This window comes from Enhydra lutris, unplaced genomic scaffold, assembly GCF_002288905.1.
Source record: "Enhydra lutris kenyoni isolate GAN:26980312 unplaced genomic scaffold, ASM228890v2 scaffoldscaffold1, whole genome shotgun sequence".
Lineage (NCBI taxonomy): Eukaryota > Metazoa > Chordata > Mammalia > Carnivora > Mustelidae > Enhydra > Enhydra lutris.
Genome location: NW_019154085.1, coordinates 59,654,539 through 59,678,182, shown reverse-complemented (window position 1 = coordinate 59,678,182; position 23,644 = coordinate 59,654,539). Strand labels below are relative to the sequence as shown.

Below are 23,644 nucleotides of genomic sequence, written 5' to 3'. Positions count from 1 at the left end.
TTTGGCAAGAAAACAAGAAGGACACACTTGGAGAATAAAGGCCAGTTGGTAAAAAGGCAAGACTATAAATAAAACTAGATTTATTAAACAATTGCACAAATTCATCAAGGGCAAATCTTAAAGTGATTACTAAAGGGAACAAGGTATGTTCAAATTATACACCTAGTTCTCTTAGTGTTGAAAACATTCCACTCTACCCTCGTGCTTGACATCCCCCCACCACCAGACCATCCTGAGATAGAAAGTTTGTGAATCTGACCCACTGCCACCTTTTTCAAATTCCTCAATTGACAAAATTAAACCACACCTACTATATGGCAAGACCCTTTGCTAGCCATACAGGGCAGAGCAGACTAAAATCATGTTTGCTGCATTTCTAGAAGCTTGGCCAAAGAATAAAAACCAGAAATAATAGGAATTATACCAGTACCAGTATGTTAAGAGGTAAAATTCCACTCAGCAAACAGACGTGACTGAGGCAGTCAGCAGAGTATACTGGAATTTTGCTGCCCAAGTGTCTGTTGGCCATGGGATTTTCCATTTGAAGTCCTTGGTCCAAGGATTGGTCAGTGGTCCCCTTGTACTTTTAGGAAGAAAACATTAAGTTCAGACTCTTTTTACCTCTTTTTTTTTTTTTTTTTTTTTTTTTAGGAAAAAACGATATATTTGGAGAAATGGTTCATCTTTATGCTAAACCTGGAAAGTCTAACGCAGATGTGAGAGCTCTCACATACTGTGACTTGCATAAGATCCAGAGAGAAGACTTGTTAGAAGTTTTGGATATGTACCCTGAGTTTTCTGATCATTTTCTCACAAACCTAGAGTTGACTTTTAACCTAAGACATGAAAGTGCAAAGGTATATATTAACAGTTTCCTTATTTTTATACTTATGACACTTTATTTTATTCTTGGATCACCAAAATACTTCTGAAAGATCAAGCAAAATGTAACAAAACTTTACCAATTCTGAATTGGAAAAGCCAACTTCATGCTGAAATTTATAAATTAGAGGGAAGGAATTCCCTCTAATTACTTTCAAATATACTGAATAACTTTAAGGAGGTCAATTAAATTTGACCTTTCAGGAAATCTTGGTTGACACACTGGATTTGAAATGGACTTGGTTTATACTGTGCATACCAGTTCTTTGTAGGAAATGGGTCATCCTAGGCTGTTGAAAGTCAACTAGAAGAGCTTATTTTACACAGGGGTTAAAATATTCTCCCAGCTATTACTTACCTCACATACTGGTTAGCAAGGTTTTTTCAATAATAATGGAAAATATTAAACTCATTCAAGTTTAGGTCTGCATGTCACACAATATCCAAATCACAGAAGTATAAATTAATCAGGCTTCAACCCAAATCAAAATTAGTGTAACTCTTGTAACCCTTACTCTCTTCTACTATGAAAATGTGTCTTTATGACTTATCACTATTTTAAGGATACAGAATTGCAGCCTACAATTTACCACTAGTTTTATTCCTTCCCATTTCTCCCCCAAACCCCATTACCCCAGCTCTGATTCTAAATAGCTTTTTGCAGAAACCAAATGTTGGGGCTTTTGACACTTTCAAGTGTTTTGTTGTTGTTGTTGTTGTTGTTGTTTTTAATGCTAACTAAATGCTAACTAGGTAGTAGATTTTATTCTCCCAGAGTTACAGTCATTCCCAGCTACTGTGAAAGACTGAAAGAGGATAAGCTTGTAAAGTCACCAGGGTACCATTTAATAACCTGAAGCATCAACTCAGATAATTGCTTCTTTTCAAAATACTGAGAAGTTGAAAAATACCTCGATGATAAGAGGTTCAAGTTACCAAATGCATATGTGTTCTTTTTTTTATGAATTCAGTACCTTATTAAGATCTCGGTTTCATGTGACCAAATTCCTTCTGATTTTGCCTTAAAAAACAAGATAACTTCTTTACATAAAAAGTTTAAGCAGCAACCAAATAAAACAGGAGCTTCCATTGGTTTTACTTATTTGGGAGCTTCCATTTTTATTACAAGAATGATAATATTTTCCAAAGAGGAAAGAACGAAGAACTGAGAAAACAATAATAGGGAATACAAAAATAGGGACTACAATAACAAAATAATAAAATGCCTAAAGCACAGTGTTCATTGAATTTAACCTTATATTTATTGTTGTGAAATTTGACTTTGCAATCATTACCATGTATTTAAACATCAAGCTAGTTGTAATTAACTTTTACTTTTTTCTCTGCAGTAATACAGATTCTGCAATTTTTTAATTATTATTTTTATTTTAACTTTACCAAGTTACATAAAATACATTCCACATGAAAGAATACGTTGTCTCTAAATGTTGACAACGTTATCCCCAAACACTTCTGATAAATAACTTCTACAACTATGATTTCCTCATCAGATGGTGAAACTACTAGAATTATTCTATCAGTCCATTTTATAATTTAGAGACAACCAGGAAGCAAAGTATTGTAGCTGCTTGCCTGCAATCTAATAATTAAGTCTCAAGTGGTAGAAATGATGTGAAATAGTAAAGAACTTACTGATAATACATTATGTTCAAATTGAATAATCTTCCATTTTATCTTCATGTCCATTAACAAAGGCTGATCTCTTACTACGATCACAGTCCGTGAATGATTCTGAAGGAGACAACTGTAAACTACGGAGAAGGAAATTCTCATTTGATAGTGAGGGAGACAAAGGTAATTCATTTTATTTCTAAAGTTTAAATGTACAACATGTGGTTATTAGCTCTTCTTACTAGATGCTCATTTACTACTGATTTCAAGGGTGAGTTTCATTCAGGTTTTAGAAAAGCAAATCCTTTGCTTTTTCCAGGACCTAAAGATAGGGTTACTTATCGATAGCTCTTAACTATGTCTTTCAGCAAAGCCATCTGATATCTACAGAGACATCACAGATAGAGATATAGGTTGGTTGAAAAAAGAAAAAGAGAAAAATTTTAAAAGGAGACCAATTAATCCCAGTTGAATAACTACACTTGGGCTCCTAAACAGAATGTTCTGGAGGGAAGACCCTTGTTGCAGCCTGAGTGCTCTGTCCTTTCATATGTATGATGCAGATGAAGATGGTATTTGATAGATCTCTTCATCCTTATACTCTGACAGAGTTGCCAATTCTTGTCCTTTCTGCCTTTTTCTCCCCCTCTAACTATTCTTTATGTTTTACTCATGTATTCAAAGAATATTTAACATTTCACATTTTTAAAGAACTACTCAATTACTGAGGAACTAATTGTGTAAAAACAGCCCCTATCTTCTATAGGAAGGGAAATGGAACACCCTTTGTAATTTTGAATAAAAATAGCAGGTGTGTAACAGAATAACCTCATACCTCAATGGAAATCCAGATGAAGGTATATTTAATTATGCTTGGGGAAATAAGAGAAGGTTTTCCTGAAGAAGTCTCCACTCTTACCCCAGGCTGATCCAACAAGCATTCTAGTCTAAACCTTATCTGGCTCTCAGCAGAACAAGCCCCCTTGTTTTCTTGAATACTCTTCTCTTAGCATCTGTGGTACTGCATTCTTACAATTTTCCTTCTAATGCTCAGTAATTCCCTGAAGAGAATTACAGGATCATTATCTTCTAAACCAGTTATTAGTTATTAGAATTTCTCAAGGTGTGACTCTAGGCCTCCTCTTTCCTCATTCTGTACAAACGTTCAAACGTTTTAAGGGTGATCTCATTTATATTGTTTAATTATATTCTCACATAAGGGATGTGAATATTTACATTTTAATCCCAGACCATTTGAGCTTCAATTTCATATATCCAGTTGCCTGTTAAACCATTAACTTGAAATCTCAAAGGCAGCTCAAACTCAAAATTTCCTAAATTGAACTCATGATGTCCCTCTGGAAACCAGTCTCTTCATGAGTTGCCATGTCTCTAAATGGAACCACCACCCAACCAATTGCCCAAACCAGATATCTAGACAGGTATCTATCTAGGAGATGACCTTTTTTCAACCTTTCCATCAACTCTGGCAACAAATCTTGTTATTGCTTCTCCAATATATCTTCATTTAGTCTTCAAACTAGGTCCTTTTTGGTTCACTTCTCTCTATCTTCTTAGCCACAACTCTGGACCAAGCTTCCCTAATCTATCCCTGGAATAGTGAAAGAACATCTTAACTCACCTCTCACATCTGGCCTGCCCCTCTCTCATCTATTCCTTACACAGGACCACTGGTGATTTTTTTTTTTTTTCTAAATGCATTTATGTTTATGTCATGCACATATTTAAAGGACTTACCCTCCAAGGACTTCCCTTCCCTCAACTACCCTAACCTGTTTTTCTCCCAACAGCTCCTCTATTTTGCAGTATTAATTCCAGTTGTACTTCTGTGTCCATTTGCATCATTATGTAATCAATGTTGTTTGCCCCTAGACTCTAAACTCCATGGAGATGGGAAATATTTAGTTACCTGTAACTTTAGTGCTTGTCGCATAACAAGTATTTAGCAAATATTTGTTGAAAAAGTGAATCAATCAATGAATAGAATGTAAGCATCTTCCTTTTGATTCTCTTTCTCCTTTTGACTTTATCCAAGTTCTCTCTTTGGCCCCTTTCTCTCTGAATTCTCTCCCTAGGGCAGCTCATCTACACTTCACATCAGCTTCCTCTACACTTCCAGTAAACTAAACTGCCTTCTCTTCCAAGTAAATCATTTCTGCCTTTTTGCTTATATCATTCCTTTAATCAGAATTTACCTCCTATTGTCAAACACAGGCCCATACACCACACCACACCACTTTTTTGTCAACCAAAATTACCTTTTTCTCATCATCTCCAATGATATATCTCCAATGATAAATTCAACTTAAACTCTTTCTCTAAAATGTAATTGGCTTTATAAGCAATTCATGAATTGGGCAGCATCTTATCTAGCAAGTAGAGAGATGCTCCTCAATATGAATTCTTCTCTAGATTTCCCCAAATATGCAGATTTGCCCTGCACAGTGGTTAATATTTATTGTCCTTTTTCTGTATCAAACTGCAGATTCCTTTAACAAAGAATGGTTGATACATATTTGTTGAATTGGGCTAATTGTTGAGTCCTCTGGCTGATTGAGGAACAATAAACCACTCAAATAGGTGATAATTTATTTCTGCAGTGTCTTTCATTATTCTCTTGGTAACTTTTTCTAAAATCAGAACCATTACTCTCAAGCTGTTCTTCTGTAGGCTTAATCAAAATCTCTTATCCTAAAGTTAATCTCTTATTTTTTTCTCGCTGAATATGAAGAACAACTTGAAAATGTTGTCTATACAATAATGTTCCAGGTACACTTGAAGATTTATTAAATCTCCTTTCAATCTTGTTTATTTTCCTCATTCTCAAGCTAGATAATCTAATGTTTTAATCTCCTGATAAGGCCCTGAGACCATATCACAATGTGTTGTGCTCATGCAACTAGACATTTCTATTGATTCTAAAACTTTTCTTTAATCACAGACTTAGTCTATGAGACTTATTTTATATAAACTATACATAGTAAGGGATTTGCCTGCCTGCAGCTCTTTGAAGTTTCCTGGTGTGTCAATAAGTAAGCATGATTTTGGCAATGTGAAGACACAATTAACTCCAGTCATCCAGAATTTGAGAACCCATTCTAGTCGTCAGGACTCCATGGTGCTACAGCAAGTATATAAATTTGCTGGAAACAATCTAGTCCCCATTGTCCCACTTTAATGTTCTAAAGGCAGAACACTCATTCTATACATATCTTGATGTAGAATCAATGTATAGGAGAAAAACACGTACATAAGTATAAAGAACAGAGAACTTTCAGAAAATTATTGATGCTAAATGCTATGGGGTACATAAACTAAAAGCTGCTCATGCAGTGCATTGATTATTTTAGTTAGTTTACTGCTCGTGTGAAACACTGCCTTGAAAGCAGACAACCAAGAGTGCTGATGACTGTGAATCACTTAGCAGAGGCATCGAGAACCAGATAGAAGAACATATGGACTGGTTTTGGAAACAGACAAAGGCTGAGTCCTACACTGCCACTCACTACCTACTCAAGGCACCAGAACTCTTCAGGCTTCAATCCTTACCACCTCCCACCCCTTCCAATCATGCCAGCTACACATTGTTAAGGAGCTTACATTCAAAAAGATACATTTAAAAAGAAAAGGTACATAGAATCTCTGGCAAGCTGACTTGAACAAAATAGAAGTTAGCATTGTGGATCACTTATCTCTTAAAATTAATTTGTTGATGAAGGTGCTTTGTCCTCATGAGCTTCCCATTTCTTCTGATGAAATAAACCTACTTCTCAACAAGAGAAAGTTGTTAGTTTAGCTGTGAATTTGAGGACCTCTTGTTGTATGTTTGTTCATTTAATCTTCAAGTAGTTCTTTTCTTTCTTCAAATTCTGGACTGTAAGTGCCCTGGAACTGCCCAACTTAACTAAGACCATTGTAGAAAGAGGTCCTACAGTTCCTGAGATGGAAGTAAAGTCATTGTTTCAGAAAGTGAAGAACAAAAATGATGCTTCAGTGACCTATTTAGTGGCCTTTGTTAAGGACTTATTAATATGGTTGGGCAGGGGCGCCTGGGTGACTTAGTGGGTTAAAACCTCTGCCTTGGGCTCAGGTCATGATCCCAGAGTCCTGGGATCAAGCCCCACATCGGGCTCTCTGCTCAGGGGGGAGCCTGCTCCTCTCTCTCTCTCCGCCTGCTGCTCTGTCTACTTGTGATCTTTGTCTGTCAAATAAATAAATCTTTAAAAATAAAATAAAATAAAATGGTTGGGCAGAACAGAAGTAAATGAGGTAGACTCATTTGGAAAATGCCAAACAAGTTGTCTCTAAGTAGTCTTCAAAGTTGGATTGTACTTACTTCAGAGTATACCAATATGATTCACTCATTGGGTGATAGGAATAATAATTTAAGATTTTATGTTGCATACAGTTTATACTATTATACTGTTATATATTATACATAATATATTAGTATAATAGCATGTATAATAACACATAAGATACACACACATACACACATATGTATCTTTTAACCAATAGGGGTTTTGTGACCAAATATTTGGAATATTCTGCACAACTCTTTCTATGGACAGAAAATGCAGTATCAAAGTAGTATAGTAGTATGAAAATTATTGAAGTATGGAGTAAATATATACATTGTTGAACCTACTTTTATGTAATAAAAGTGGTTTAATTCTATTAATTTAAGCCTTAAAAATGTTGGTATTATACTTTGGCATCTCTTAGGAACATCTTCTCCAATAACAAATAATACTTAGCTTTTAATATCCACTTTAGTGATACATAAATGTAATTTGCTTTAATTTTTTAAGATAGTTTAAATGTTTTTATCTTGAATTTGTATAGAAAAATGACATTGGTCCCCTTTTAACATTCCTTGAAGCTAGAGAGGAACTAAGGTATTTGAAATCAATTGAAGAAATTTATTTTAGAACTCTATTTTTAATGAAATAACTTTTTTTTTAAAAAGCTTCTGGTCCTAAATGCTCAGTTTATTTTAAAACTGTTACCAGTAGGAAATCTAATATCAAATGCTGACAGGGCAGGACACATTAAGTGCCTCTTTTTGACCAAAATTTGGATCTATCTACTGAGTCTGAAAAATAAAAATGGTAATTAATCTGAAATAAAGGCTCCATAAAAGATGGAGTGAGGAAGCATTTGCTTCTAGATTGTTTGAAATAGAAGAATGTTATATTATCATACTTAAGATGGATGGGTCAACTACTCCATCAAGACACTCTTGTCCTGTGCTCTTGAATTCAGTCTGAAGAGAGACATCCACAAGGTAAATCACAAATGCTTTAGAATTGTGAGGAGGTGAACTGTCAACCTCCAGAAACAAGGAATTTAAAAAAAAAAAAAAAAGTTTTTAATCATCTAAATCAGAAAGCAAATTTGAGGTTTAATTAAACAGACGAAAATTTTTCTTTGTAAAATGATGGCTAACAGAAGTGATTATACAATCTCACTTCCAACAAAAGAGAAAAAGTAAAAACTCCCTTCCCTTGCTGCCTGTAGAATACTATTTCTACTTAGGATAAGAATAGCCTTAAGAAAAAAATTAGTATTGGGGCACCTGGGTGGCTCAGTGGGTTAAAGCCTCTGCCTTCGGCTCAGGTCACGATCCCAGAGTCCTGGGATCGAGCCCCACATGGGGCTCTCTGCTCAGCGGGGAGCCTGCTTTCTCCTCTCTCTCCCTCTGCCTGCCTCTCTGCCTACCTGTGATCTCTGTCTGTCAAATAAATAAATAAATAAATAAATCTTAAAAAAAAATTGGTATCAAGAATAAACAGTACCTAATACTATTTAATATCTATCAAATAATTCACTTTAACTAGAAGAAGGCAGAAATGGAACAGGCCATCAAAACCTAGAGGTACCTGGAGGCTAATTATAATGCATTTTAGCCTAAGTTCATGTATTCCTTCAGCCAACCTCCAGCCTAACCCTGAGCAGTTTCGATTTTTAATCCACAAATAGATTGTCATTTCAACTTTGATTTTCAGTGATAGAATATGAAGTTTTGATTTCTCTAATAAGGAATAGAAAACCAAGGCTGCAGCGAGGCTGTATTAAAGAAACTGTCTGTGTGGCCTGGGTTCTGGGAAGCAGATGGCTCATCATCCAGGGGCATGAACACATAAATAAATGTAGAGTAACTCTCCTTATGAATTAGAACAGTTCAAGGATATCAGACTCTTTCTTCTTCTCTTGTGATTCTGCTTTTACCTGGAATTTTTATTATAGAATTTAGAGACTATGTATATAAAGTAATCTGTTCCATTTTACTAGAGAATGAAATCATGATCCCTCATCCACCACATTTTATGAATATTTGTCCTGAGTTGAAATCAGCAAGTTATAATTCAACCGAAAAATATCTCTCAACTGATGAGTTTGTCCCTTGGCATCCAAAATCAAGTCATACTTAGTAAACAAAGACCGAGCAAGGCCCAGGTGGCAGGTAGGACAGAACATTCTACTATGTGTGAGGACTGAAAAATCTACAGAGAACTCCTAAGACCTCTCAAGCCAAAAAGACAAAATGGTTGCATAATTTGTGATGTACATTCATTGCAAAGATCCATGTTAGCACTCTCCAGACTTAGATTGGAGGCACAAGAAGTAATGGTTAATTCAGTTTACATTTGAGTATACCGGAAAAGACTCCATGCAGTGGCATTCTCAGGCATTCTCAGGAAGATGAGAAGCCTGCACTGACTCGAATCCCACTGGTGCCCAAACTGCACAAAGGTGTACTCAGGAGCAGCAAGTCACTAAGCAGGTGTGAGGACAAGTTAGAACAGTGAAGCTTTTTTTTTTCTTCCCCTTACATTTACTACCATAAAACTGGAAATGATTATTTTTTGAGGAATGAGATATGTCTATAAAATCGGGAATGTGGACCAAATTTTCAAGAGGGAAGAAGTTAAAACCAAAGAAAACAGAGGATGAGATGATAATAATGAACTTGAGAAGTTTAAGGAGGACTGTGTCAGGGACATTGGAGAGAAAAGGAAATGCTGATCCGAAAATTTACAGCCAATTACATTAGTGGTTGAGTGGGGAAATGTAAGTAACGCTGAGCAACCAATGTGTCCACAGTTCTTGAAACTGGTAGGGGTGCTTGGGTGGCTCAGTCAATTAAGCAGCCAGCTGACTCTTGCTTTTGCCTCATGTCATTATTTGTCAGGATCTTGAGATCCAGCCCTGCATCGGGTGCCCTCGCTCTCTCTCTCTCTCTCTCTCTCAAAAAAGGAAAGAAGGAAGGAAGGAAGGGAAACTGGAAAGGTCTGTGATCTTCTCAGCAATGATAAAATCACTGAGCACGCATGAAATTTTAAAGAAAATAAACAATCAGTTTTTGCTACATTTAATTGACAGGATATAAACTAACTCCTTAATAACAATTTCACATAAACTTGATTTTTTAAAAAGATTTATTTATTTATATGAGAGAGAGAGTGTGTGTGCATGCACGGGTGCACCGGCACAAGCAGGGGAGGGGCAGGGGAGAGGGAGAGAATCTGAAGCAGACTCCACTGAACTCAGAGCTCCATGTGGGTTTAATATCATGGCCCTGAGACCATGACTTGAGCTAAAATCAAGACTTAGACACCTAACCCACTGAGCCACCCAGGCACCCATAAAGTTGATTTTTAACGCTCTTCATTTTTACCTCGGGCTGTTTTCTGGCTTCTCATATTTTAAATTATGATACATATTTTTTAAATAATTGGAAGTTTCTCTGGAGTGGCTTAAATCAGCTCATTTGGACTTCTATAAATAATAGACTAAGCACAACCAGGCATAGAGTAGATGGGGACACTATCTTAACCATTTCTCTAAAAAATACTACACCTTCTGGAGTTGTGTTAGTTAGTTATTAGCAGTTACCAGATGGAGAATTATATTGTCTCCCCAAGACACTAATGGAAATAAGTTCTGGGATTTGTCTTTTTGAGTTTTTCCTGCTGAAATATGTTCTAAAACAACCTTCAGAGCTAAAATTATCCTGACATTTCAGTATAAAACAGCCAATATGCACTACTGGCTTTAATGTGATTAGGTAAACCCACCTTAATTACTATATTTAAGCTTTATATTCTTTGCAGTATGCTCCACTACCAAACTTCCTGGAATGTCAAGGCCATTACATATATTGAACTAAGGTTGAAATTCATCCCATCAGCCTTTACTACAAGGAAGCTTCTGGTTTTGACCTTCACAACACATGACTGGCTGCCACATGAGAGGGCATGTGGCTAAAAACAAACAGCCTGCATAATCGTGATATTTTAGAATTAGGACACATTTTCCCTCCTTTTTTCATTTCCTTAAAGAGACAGTGGACCAGATTTTAAGAATACAAAGGACTATTGAGCATGTATAAATAAGGTTATAAATTACAGGGTTTTTATTCTGAGATGTAAACATTATTAATATTGCAGATATTCTTTTAATTCTACCACAGTGTATTTCATTAAGATAATCAATGTTTTTAAATCAAGAAAAGATTTTCCTTAAGTAGCTACATTCTCAATGGGGAAAAGAGAATAAACAACTTTCCTGGTGGTTTTAAATAAAATTATTATTTTTTTTTAAGATTTTATTTATTTGTTTTTTTTTAAGATTTTATTTATTTATTTGACAGACAGAGATCACAAGTAGACAGAGAGGCAGGCAGAGAGAGAGAGAGGGAAGCAGGCTCCCTGCTGAGCAGAGAGCCTGATGTGGGGCTCAATCCCAGGACCCTGAGATCATGACCTGAGCCGAAGGCAGAGGCTTTAACCCACTGAGCCACCCAGGCTCCCCTAAAATTATTTTTTATTTTTATTTTTTTGAAAGATTTTACTTGTTTATTTGACAGAAAGAGAGGGAAAGAACACAAGCAGGGGGAGGAGCATGCAGAAGGAGAGGGAGAAACAGGCTTCCCCACTGAACAGGGAGTCCAATGCAGGGATGCGAGACTTGATCCCAGGACTCTGGGATCACGACCCAAGCTGAAGGCAGACACCTAACCAACTGAGCCACCCAGATGCCCCTAAAGAAAATTCTTTGTTACAGTTATTTAAAGAACGTAACCATTAAAAATGTAGTTTATGTATAGTTAGGAAATATAACATGCATAGAACCTCACGTTTGATTATCTCCTATAAAATAATTTTTTTAATAGATTTTAGCAAAGGGAAGAGTGCAAATGGTCCTGAAGACTCTGTAGATACCATAAGACATTATCAGATTTCCAAGAAGCACTTTGAAGAGAAAAAAAGCAGATCTTCATCTTTCATCTCCTCCATTGATGATGAACAAAAGCCTCTCTTCTCAGGAATAGCAGATTCTCCTGCAGGAGTGGGGAAAGCAGCTGGACTCAATTTTGAAGAAACAGTACCCACCTCAGGAAGAATTCACATAGATAAAAGAAGTCACTCTTCCAAAGGTAATCAAGGTTCTCAGGAATCAGATTGTCCCCCTAGGGTGCTAATTGTGAAATGGCGCCTTCTCACAAACAAATAACTGTACTCACGTTAATTTAATCTGTTTACAACTTCATGAAATATTTGCAGAGTTCAGATCTCAGGTCATGTATAAAGCATTTGTGTAAATCTGGAAGAGTGTTAATTATTCCTAAACATTGATAGCGTAAGAGGTTTTTGTGGTAGTGAGATTTAACATAATGCCACATAGAATATCGTGGGAAGGTCTATTGTAACGATTCTGACAGGGAGTTGGGATTACTGAGTATTTCAAGAGAGCTAACCAGTTAATTCTTATATATGTATAAGAACCTCTGTACCCACTCCTCACCCCCAACCCAGTCATTTTCTTGGCCAGTATGGTAACAGTACAATAAACACCAAAAAGAATTTCAGTTTTCTAGGAATTATGAGCAAATGGGGAGAAATGCCCCTAAATAAATCATGCTCTTTACCTAACTCATTTAAACACATTTGTTTAACATCTCTACGAGAAGGAATACACAAATATATGGGTTTTATTGTAGAAAAGATGCATGAGACGGAGAATGATGTTTGATTAATGTATGCAAATTTGGTCTAAAGGATGCGAAACAGGAAAAGGTAAGAACTATCACATGGAGGAACAATTAACTCAGCAAAACGGGAGCTAGAGCTGCAGATCTCATTAACTCTAACCTTTTTAGGTGGGTTCAAGAACAGGTGTGGGTCATACTGCTTGGGTTCCAACCCCAGCTCCCTTTATTTGCTTTGTTCACTTGCTCCCTTTATTTCTTTGAATAAGTGACTTGACAGACCCCACTAAGCTCAGCTTGCTCATCTTTCAAACAAAATAACATTTTCTAACCAACTAATTGATTGTCATTATTGAACAAGGTAACATGCATAAATCACTTTCTCTGAAATAAAATCCCTAACTCAGTTTAGTAGTTTCTCATAGATTTTATTTTGTAAATTTTTAATCACTGAATGTATATATAAAATGCATATGTATAAATGGATATATAAAAATGTAGAGATAAAGAATGTATAGTCCAAAAAAAATCAAAAGAATATAACAGAAACGAAAGGAAAATGGTCTTGGCCTGGCAAGATAGCAAAATTATGGCACCGAGTAAATAAATATTACCTAACTTTGTCACCATTATTTGAAGTGACTATATCTGACAACAGTAGTTTATTGAATCTAGGATGTTTAGGCTTCACATTTTTCCAGAGTTACTTTCCCTATGCTAGCAAATCAGCTTTTGCAATGACCCCATGTTGAAGTAAGCTAAGAATATATGCAAATGTTCTCTGGACAATTTAAAATCTTGATGAAGTGAATGAAAATAGTGCCTCATTTATCACAATGGAAGAATGGAATATTAGATGTGATTACCAAATGTCCCATTTTAGTTATTTATGAAATCGGATTCTGGGAAGTACTAAAAATAGGAAAAGGTTGTATTATGGAAGTCAGAAGTTCTGAAGAGCTCACTAAACCATCTCTACTTCTCCAAAAGTCAGCAGCATGTGGACATGATTTTTTTTAAAGTACTTTTTGTTGTTTTCTTCTTGAGTTTTGGAGTCTCAAGTGACAAGTCATTAAAGATGTATTTTGGGGACTTTATTTTACTTTGTAATGACTCTTGCTGACAGTGAGTTCGCATGCCCTTCATCTTGTATTTTTCTTGGCCGCTTCTTCCAATTATTTTTAATTAGCTATTCTTCATGCAGGGTAAAAAAAAAAAGTATCCTAACAAATAATTTTAATATCTACAAATTTTTAATTTCCAAAAATGTACAACTCAGTCCCTATTCAAATAATAAATCCTTACCTTGAATGAAAATGTGTAGCTAAATATTCATGTCAATTGAATAAAATAATTGATGTCATACAGAGTTGACTAGTGTGACACATAGTTAACCTGGTTAATTAATCTGACCAACTAATGGAGAATTCTAAAACTTCATTCATGGTAAATTTTATCTCTTAATGATTTGTTAAGGTGACATATTATGGGATATTCAAGAAATTGAATACTGTGTAGGGTATAGCTCCAACAGTTGCAGGGCAAACTACTAAATCCCCACAAATTTTAGTTTAATCAGTAGGAAATTTCATTTACTCACATTCCTGCACTTGCCATGCTGAACCTAACAGAAGAGCACCTTTTTGGTAAAACTGAAAAGAAAAAAAGCAAATTAAGTGGATTCTGATCCTACTTAGCTTGAGGTCAAAATTTAACTCTAGAAAAAATGTGTACCCAGAGCACAGTAAAAGTTTACTTTCTCTTCACCCGTTTCCAGAAATGTGTCTTGCAACTATAGCAACATTTTCCAAGGCAACCAAGTGCAGATTCTTTCTGAGCTATATTTAGAAACTGTCTACAAGGATGTTCATTTTGATTAAGACCACTAACCAGGATTTCCCCTTTGAACTTTTTTCTTCTATATTGCTGTTAAAACAAGCCAATCATGCATATCCAGACCTTAATAAAAAAGTAAATTATAATCAAGGAAGTTTCTGTCTAATAGTTTACATTTTATTCATTTCTGCTGAGAAGATAATCAGTTTTTTTCTAGAGTGTTAAAGAATATAATCCTACATAATTCATGCATGTGATTCACCATTGTTATTTAAAAATCAATTTATTATATATGATTTGTGAACGAGAGAGCTGTTAAGCATAGGCAGAAATTCTGTAAGCTTTCTTGACACAAAACTTCTGAGCATTATATGTAACTTCCATCTCACCAATTCTTACTGTCTTCTCTAAAGATTCCTATAGTAACCAGCTAGCAGGTGGCTAGACAGGGACAAGCACTGGCATCACCAAACCATTACATGTGTGTTCTAAATGTTTGGGATTGCTGCTCCAACATTGCAAACCTCCTGTACTAAGACAGTATATTGTTGTTTTTCATTTTGAATGGAGTTACAAGTCTATGAATAGTAAGTCATACTTTCCAGTGAAAATCTGCTGATACATTGCTCTAAACTTCAGCAATATCACTTTTCTATGTTCATTTTCATTTTGTTTTGTTTGGTAAAATCAAAAGGAATTATATTCTGTCCCTTTAAAAGACAAAAGAAAACACCAGGATCCCATAGGCTAAGGAAGCCTTCCTTAATCATGAAGAACCATTCTGGAATTCTTAACAACCCCTATGAGATCTGATAGCCATTTCTACAGAACAGGGAACCTTGACCTTCTGTTTTTCTAATGCTGTCTTTGGAGGTGCTAATTCCTTTGGTAGGGCTTCCCCCAGTTGAGGCAGCAATTGTAGGCATCTCATTAGAGAAATTTCTGTAGATTCAATGGTAAAGACATAAGGATAGAAGAAAGAATACAGAGACTTTCTCTGTTTCTTGGAAAAAGGGGAGGTTTTGAGTTTGGGAGAAACTGCAGGAAAGGAAGGGACCGCAAGAAGCCTGCAAATCCTGCTCCCTATTTCTAGAATCATACCTAATCTTCCCAAATCGGTTACTTTCTACCCATTTTTTTAAATAGCTGAGGATATAAATTCCTTAACTTTACATAACTTTTGTCAGTGTTTAATCATAGCTAGTGTCCAAAAAAAAAAAAAAAAAAGAAAAAGAAAAAAGCAAAAAAAGTTTTTCTATCAAACCAAAATCACTTTCTGTAATTCAAATCTATTTCCATGGAAAATGAAGACCCGTTTTAGATACTCTTTTCCTCCTACCAGCCCTCCCAGTGAGGAGAAGATGTCACTTCTTTATGTCTGAAATAAACTCCCAACTCCACTAGTATTTTTTCTAGGGTTTTATTTTCCAAACCTAAATCATTTTAAGCTCTTATGTGGATATGTAAAATGTAGAGAGTAAGAAAGCAGAAGAAAAGCCATCAAAGTGTATGATAAAAATGAGAGGAAAAGTAAGAGACTATATTTGCCCTCCAATTTTGATAACTTGCAAATACAGATTGTACAAGAAGCCAAAAATTAAAAGGAGATTCATCAGCAGTATGAGAAATGATCAGAACCTTGCTACCAGATTCTTCAAGTGTGGGGCCTAGGTCTTCTTTGCCGGTAATTCCTCCACATTTAGCAGAGTGTCTCTGGCACATAACAGACCCTCAGAGCCTTTGAAAAGTGGACTCGAACAGATAAGCGGAATGTTTCAAGTATAGCGACATAAAAATATTCTAAATAAAAGAACCACAAGAAAGTGTATTGGAAATTAATATGAATATATGAAAGGACAGTGCAGAAGGAGCTACAAGGAAAGATAAAAACATGCAATAGCATCATGGGACTATAGGACCTTTAACACCCATGGCCATCTTTGATGGCTCTACTTTGAGTTGGGTTGGTTTAAGAAAAACCCCTGAAAGTCAGAACTTTTCCATGGCTCTCTCCCTGGGCTCACTCTGAATCATGAAGTATGCTAATTATCCTGGGAGAACAGCCCCCAAAACCTTCAATCCAAGGCGAAGCTATACATACAACGATGCCTCATAGGTATTGCAAGGTCTGTTCCAGACAACTGCAAAAAAAAAAAAAAAGTTACTATCACAATAAAAAGAGTCAAATTTGTTCTTTGTTCACACTGTACTGTAGTCTATTAAATGTGCCATAGCATTCTGTCTTTAAAAACAATGTGCAATGCCTTCATTTAAAAATACTGTATTGCTGGGTGCCTGGGTGGTTCAGTTGGTTAAGCAACTGCCTTCAGCTCAGGTCATGTTCCCAGAGTCCCAGGATCGATTCCCACATTGGGCTCCCAGCTCCATGGAGAGTCTGCTTTTCCCTCTGACCTTCTCACCTTTCATACCCTCTCTCACTGTCTCTCTCTCAAATAAATAAATAAAATCTTTAAAAAAAAAATACTGTATCGCTAGAATGTGCTGACCATTATCTGAGCTCTCAGGGAGTTGTAATCACTCATCATAGATGACTGCAACAAATCTGTAATGAAGAAGTTCGAAACATTGCAAGAATTACCAAAATATGACACAGAGACAGTGAGCAAAGGCTGTTGGAAACATGGTGCCCATAGACTTGATCTTCAGGGGATTGCCACAAACCTTTGCTCTGTAAAAACCGGTATCAGGAGAAGGCTCCCTAGCTCATGGGTCAGAGCACTGGTCGTATAGAAACCGGTGTCTGTGAGGTTCAACAAAGCGAGGCAATAAAACGAGGTATGTCTATAGGAGCAAGATATGCTCTTTCTTCCCAAATCCAGAAGCGAAAATCACTGCTCTCTAATCTGCAACAAAATCGTATTCAAAGCTCACGACCGTGTCTATGTTTTTATTCATATGAAAAAGGGCAGAGGAGGTGGCAGGGAGGGTGAGGAGGGTAGGGCTCAGCTGCCCGTTGGTGGTGGATGCTGGACAGGTCCTCGAATCACTCTGGCTCTCTGGCTCCGGGGTTATACTCTGAGATCCCTTCCTGCTCATCTTGAGGATGTCTGTGTGTACTGATGCAAAGGGGCACCTGAAGAAGTTGATGTCCATCTTGGTGTTTCCCACAGAAATCGCCGACACAAGAAGCTGGGAACATGCGCAGACTCAGGCTGACGAGTCAAGCCCCTCAGCGCTCCAGCGAGCTGCCTGGGGGATCTCGGAAACCGAAAGTGACCTCACTTATGGGGAAGTGGAGCAAAGATTAGATATGCTTCAAGAACAACTTAACAGGTATAAGCAATGGTGAGGCAAAGGGAGGACATTGCCCAGGCCCTTGGTTGGATATGGTTTTCCCCTTGCAACTAGCAAATTCCTACTACCATAATCTCATGTATTTCACATATGCTTACTTATTTAAAATAAGACTAGAAGTTGACAGAATTATTAATCTGCGTTGCAAGGAGCATTTATTTAGAAACTTCATGATTCTGGCAACATAAATCCCATTTTTTCTTTACTTGTCATAAAATTAGTATATCACCCACACCAGCTGCTGAAGAAAACTCCTTTTTCCTCAGAATAATTCATATTTAGCTTGTTTACTAACACCCTCTTTGCATCCTGCTTTTACGCTTTTTGGTTGTTTCTGGTAACTTAGTTATGTGTTATGGCATTTTTTTTAGGTATAGACAAAATTATTTAAACATATAGTTATTCAGAAAGCTTCTCAATAATGTGATTGAATTAGAAATACCACAGAGTCGAAGCCCAGGTCTTCTCCACTTTTCCTCCACCGTTGATCTATACCCAATTGAGATGAGGAATAAATTTTGGTTTTAGGGGGGATGGAATTCCTTAACCCAACTCTGTGTGGACTTCTTAAGATTAAATTGGTCGCTAAGATTCAGGGGGAAAAAAAATGAATGAGTATGATATAGCTGTGTGAGTAGTACTTCATATGGGAGCTGACCTTGATTCAAAGGTAGCCTCCGGGTACACCACCAAGCAAGGCAGTGGTCACAGACCAAAAACTTCACCGATGAAACTAAAATGTTCAAATCACACAATTTACTAAACCGATGTAAAACGTACAATGAGAGATGAGGAGAGCGAGAAGAGGTAATCAACACATTTCTAATAAATGCAAGCATAGCATAAAAGAAGCCCACTACAGCTGAATTCCTATGGACGCAATGTTCATACATGCTGAATCACCCTGCCCTGAGGTGTGGTTACTAGGACCAGACAGAGTTGAGGTTGACACAGAAGATCCACAGACAAAAAAATCTTTCTATCCCAATGGCCCACACTTGCTCATTCACAGAGATGTAAGGCTGGGTACACCTGGCCACAGCTGTGGCTTTCCATTTATTCTACTCAACGGCCTTAGGTTGTATTTGCTTTTTGTAAGTAAAGCACAGATAGAGCCAGAATGAGCCTCTGCTGTGTGTCACCTCTGGATGGCCAAATTTAGGTTGGGGGGGCCAGTTCTCTGTCCAGAGATGACATGAGAATAATTCATCCTTTCTGTCTCTATCTGTACAAGTCACACTCTGGTTTGTTGCATCATATTTCTATTCTATCTTTGGCATGTCTTACAGGTTATGCACATGCTGTCTCTATGTAATACAGCTGAGGAATTCTGTCCACATCTAGCAAGCTACTTGCTTACTCATGATCTATACTGAACACATCCCAGGAATTTTGTGTATACCCCATAAGCTACTGGTTTACTTACTATTTCCTTAATGTTTCTTGTGTGTTTTATCCATGCTGTTTATTGTTTTAATTGTTTTTTTAATGCTTCTGCCAAAAATGAACAGTGTCAAACAATATAGTAAGCACATGAAATGTGTGTACGCACACATATACATTGCCATCACAAGTTAATCAGGAATTGAAACAGACAGAATTAGAAAATCGACAAATTTGTGAATCGAAATAAATTTGTTAATGTCAAACAAAGGTAGGAAAGTACTGCATGAACTAAAGATTTATTTTGTATTTTTATCTTTTCATGGATTCTAATTGAATTTAAAATCTCCTGGTGGGGTGCCTGGGTGGCTCAGCGGGTTAAAGCCTCTGCCTCCGGCTCGGGTCATGATCCCAGGGTCCTGGGATGGAGCCCCGCATCGGGCTGTCTGCTCGGCAGGGAGCCTGCTTCCTCCTCTCTCTCTCTCTGCCTGCCTCTCTGCCTACTTGTGATCTCTGTCAAATAAATAAATAAAATCTTTAAAAAAAAAAATCTCCTGGTGATAAGGTTCATATCCCATTCCCAAATTTTAACTGCAGGTCTTGTCAAATTAAAACATATCTGAGAATATTAAAACAGCCTATCATTTTCTTAGAGTCAGTAATCCCTGGTTCAAGTTCAAGAACTTCCCATTATAATGCTTACTAATGGTTAGGGAAACCTATTTAGTTGCTTAATTGATACATTTGCTTTTTTACTCTCCCTATTATTTATGCCAAGTCACGTTGATCCTTTAGTCACAAGATACATAAAACTGTATACTGTATACACATAAAAATTGATATGTGTGATCTCTGAACTTGAATTCTTTGATTTCTGTGACTTAGAGAAAATAACTGCCCATTTCTTTACTGCCAGTACATGGTGTATGTGTTCAACTTGTTGAGGAGCTATTAAAGTGAGTGAGTAAATGGGTGAATGACAGGGACAGCAGTGATTTCTTTAGCAAAACACTTGCAGTTAGCCTAGATTAGAGTCATAACTCTGCTACTTCACTATGTACAGGATAACTGGGTCAAGTCATTGAAGCTTCTCCAGCCTCAGTTTCTATCTTTGATTCATACACACCTGCAAAGGTGTTTAAAGACTAACATATGATATATTGAAACTATATATGCTCAAGATGTAAACAGTTATAGAAGCAGTTAGGTAAAATCTGACAGGCAATGAACTTTACTTCTGTTATTGGTGTTCCTCCTACTTTACATGTACTTCCTTTAGTCCTTTCTTCAGGACTAAAATTCAGATTTTAGGACCCCTTTGTTGCCTTGTCAGCAGTACCAATCATTGCTGCCAGGATAAGTGAAAGATTACTGAAAACATATGTTTTCAATATGTCCTAGGACTGTTAAGTGTAAACTCCTAAGGACATACACATCTAAGACTGTATAATTTGCAATTGCCCATTAGTAATAATAATAATAATAATTGTTACTTGATTACATTAGTTATTATTATTGTATGAAATTTTCCTTTCAAAAGTACAGTTAAATCTCTCTTGACATCTCTTTTACCATCATCCCAGCATCAGTATGTCCCTTGACATATTTCTCATTTTGACTTACTTCTGTTTATCTCCAATTTTTTCACAAATATTTTCTGTCCTAACTCCACTTAGCCTCTCTTGGATTTAAAATCCAACACATTACATGTTTACAGCACTGAGATCTCCAACATCATCTTTCTTCCACTTTACTCCAGAAGGCAAAAGTATAGAGAACAAGTTTGAAGAGGACAACTCAATTCAAACTTGGACTTTGCAGAGTGAGAATCCTGGGACATTTCCTAGAGTTGGGTCTGTCCTATTTAGTGTCCACATTCTGTTCAAATATAGACCTGTGAATCACTACACCATTTTGTTCATTCAAATACTCATATTAAGTACACAATGCAAAAAAACAGATAATAAATGGTCTATCTTGAGTCATTTTTACTCCTGCTGGTTTTCTGCTTTAATGACCAATTAAACTGTATGTTGGGTTAAAGGTCTACATAAGAAGGGTTCTTATATATTTATATGTTAAGCCTACAGATATACATTTTTAGGGAAATCATTAACACTTGGTTCTAAAACAGAGCTTCTCAAACTTTAATGTTCTTTGGAATCACCTGGGGATCTTGTTAAAATGCAGATTCTAAGGTCTGTGATTTTAACATTTTTGGTAAGATTTACCTTCTCCTTACAGCTTTCATTTGGAAACAAAATAGTGCAGATAAGTGAAGAGTTAAAGTTTTCTAAAGAGGCATATGGTCCTAATTTTCTGTTCTTATGCCCACAAAATTCCCTTTTTTAAAACGCTGTTAACACATGCAAAAAAAAAAAGAGGAGGAAGTTAGTCCTATTGTATTTTGCTATTTTCCTTCGAATTTTACTTTAAAATGAGAATGAAATTAACAGACCAGTTGGCTCTTGATGAGATCTGGCAGGGAGAAATCATCAGACTGGCATTTTGCAAGCCAGATAGGTCAGAGAAGCAAGTGAACTTGTACATTTCGTCCGTTTCTTAAATACAAAAGTCCTGGAATTATAAATGAGAAAGGAATGGAAAAGGCATTTAGCATCTAACAGCACTTAATGATAAAGAATCTAACAGCACTAAAGGAATAACATGCAATCCTATGAATAGGAGAGATGCAAGGTAAAATAAAGGTAATGTAAATTTGAAACACCTAAGAAATTCCTTGACTTCTACAGCCTTGAAAGAAATGTGCTGCCAAATCCATTCTTAAAGAATAAATAAAATGCCCACAAGAAACAGCAAATCCTGATTAAAAAACAGGTTACTGATTTAAAATAGTCTCAGTGTGTTTTACATTTAAAATCAGTAAAGACTGGTAAAAATGTCGTCTATTTCAATGGAGCTGCTTTTCTGTGAAGATCTTATTGTAGGTGCAGGAAAGCAACGGTGTTTATCAGAACCATTAGTGGGACACAGAAAGTGAGCATCAATCAGCCAGGAGAGAATCTCTGTGCTCCCTCTCCTGTCGTCCTTGTTTACAGCAGGGCTGTAGTTCTACTTGGTGGTGCTGAAATTTTCTCAAATGCTTTGCGATCCTGGACTGTTTTAGGATTGTCTTCCCCCATTTGTGTCTGTCCTGCAGACTTGAATCCCAAATGACTGCCGACATCCAGACCATCTTACAGTTGCTGCAAAAACAAACCACCGTGGTCCCCCCAGCCTACAGCATGGTAACCGCTGGAGCAGAGTATCAGAGGCCCCTCATCCGCCTGATGAGAACCAGCCATCCTGTAGCATCCATCAAGACGGACAGAAGTTTCAGTCCTTCCTCACAAGTGAGTGTAGACAGTGTAAAACTGGGAATGTCTCTCTCTGGGGACCGCCTGAATCAGAATCGTCCGGGGTGCTATGGGAAATGAGGTTTCTCATCCCCATCTGTTTCTGCTCCATTAAAATTGCTGGGAATAGCCCCTGTAATCTGCATTTAAACCAGCTCCCCACTAATCATCATGTTCATTTCAAGTTTGAGAACAGTGGACCTAGAGGAATTTTTTTAAAACATAAGCAATTTTTTTCTAAGAAAAAAAATTCTTTTCAAGAATCAATCTGCTTAAGTTTATATGTGGTAGAGCTTTCAAAGCCAATAGCCCTGGGTCCAAAAAGCACTTCAGAGAAAGATCTGTCATTTGCTCTGGTGACAAGAGGCACTCTTGCTCAGGGTGTCTGGGAGGAGGGGGAGGAGAAACAGCAGCTGTCCAAAGACCTCAGGTTCCACGGCCAACAGACTGGTAATCTCATTTATGCCCCACACAAGCCCAGAGATCTCTAAACTTTTCTCATCTCCATCATGGTAAGAGGAATATTAAGATGTCCTTTATCTTGCCTCTGAAGACCTCTAAGGCCTTTTGAATTATGTTAATATGAAAAGTCTAACTCCCTTGGAATCCCACTTGGGAAATTATACTTTATAACTTAAGCCCAACAGCCAAATTGCACCTAAGAAAGGTGGACCCAAGAGCAAGGATTTCCTAAACAATCTTGTAAAACTTTTTTAGAAGTTTAGAAATTTAGTGTAATATGTTCTGGGAAATGAAACTACATTAATAATAGGGAAATGTGCAGAAGGAAAATACTGCAATCTTTTTGAAATATGAAGTAGAAATTTAATTTCTCTAAGTAGTTTTGAATGTCTTAGATCTTGTAAAACCAGGTACTTTGTTTTCAGTGGATTTAGGTAATAGTTTCTGACCAAATGATGAAGTTTTAGAATATAGGTGAGGTTCATTTGGGTGGAGTCCAGAGCCCATGACCAAAAAATAATTCTTGAGACATCTTTGGTGCAAAATAGTGGTTTATTAGAGCATGGGGACAGGACCCATGGGCAGAGAGAGCTGCTGCCCCAGGATGTGAGGGGTGGCAAGTTATGCAGGATGGGATTGGGAGAGGTAAGGAAAAAGGGAGGTTTCAATAGAACTTTCATACGCTAAAGAGGACCTATAAGATACTGGATGCCTTGAGGCCTTGTCATTGTCAAGGTTTTTCCCTCTAGCAAGATATTAACAT

The 23,644-nt window shown here is 36.8% G+C and overlaps 1 protein-coding gene across 2 annotated transcripts in view; it reads left to right on the top strand.

The window, feature by feature from the left end:
• Window positions 1-23,644, top strand: part of LOC111143035 (potassium voltage-gated channel subfamily H member 7) — a 488,043-nt gene that overhangs the window by 456,797 nt on the left and 7,602 nt on the right. Inside the window, exons 11-15 of one of the 2 annotated variants that reach the window (XM_022496465.1) lie at window positions 652-857; window positions 2,598-2,697; window positions 11,714-11,977; window positions 17,497-17,659; window positions 22,224-22,416. In XM_022496465.1, coding sequence (XP_022352173.1) covers window positions 652-857; window positions 2,598-2,697; window positions 11,714-11,977; window positions 17,497-17,659; window positions 22,224-22,416 — 926 coding nt within the window. The remainder of the gene's footprint in view (window positions 1-651; window positions 858-2,597; window positions 2,698-11,713; window positions 11,978-17,496; window positions 17,660-22,223; window positions 22,417-23,644) is intronic. The other variant, XM_022496473.1, reaches the window with a different exon arrangement.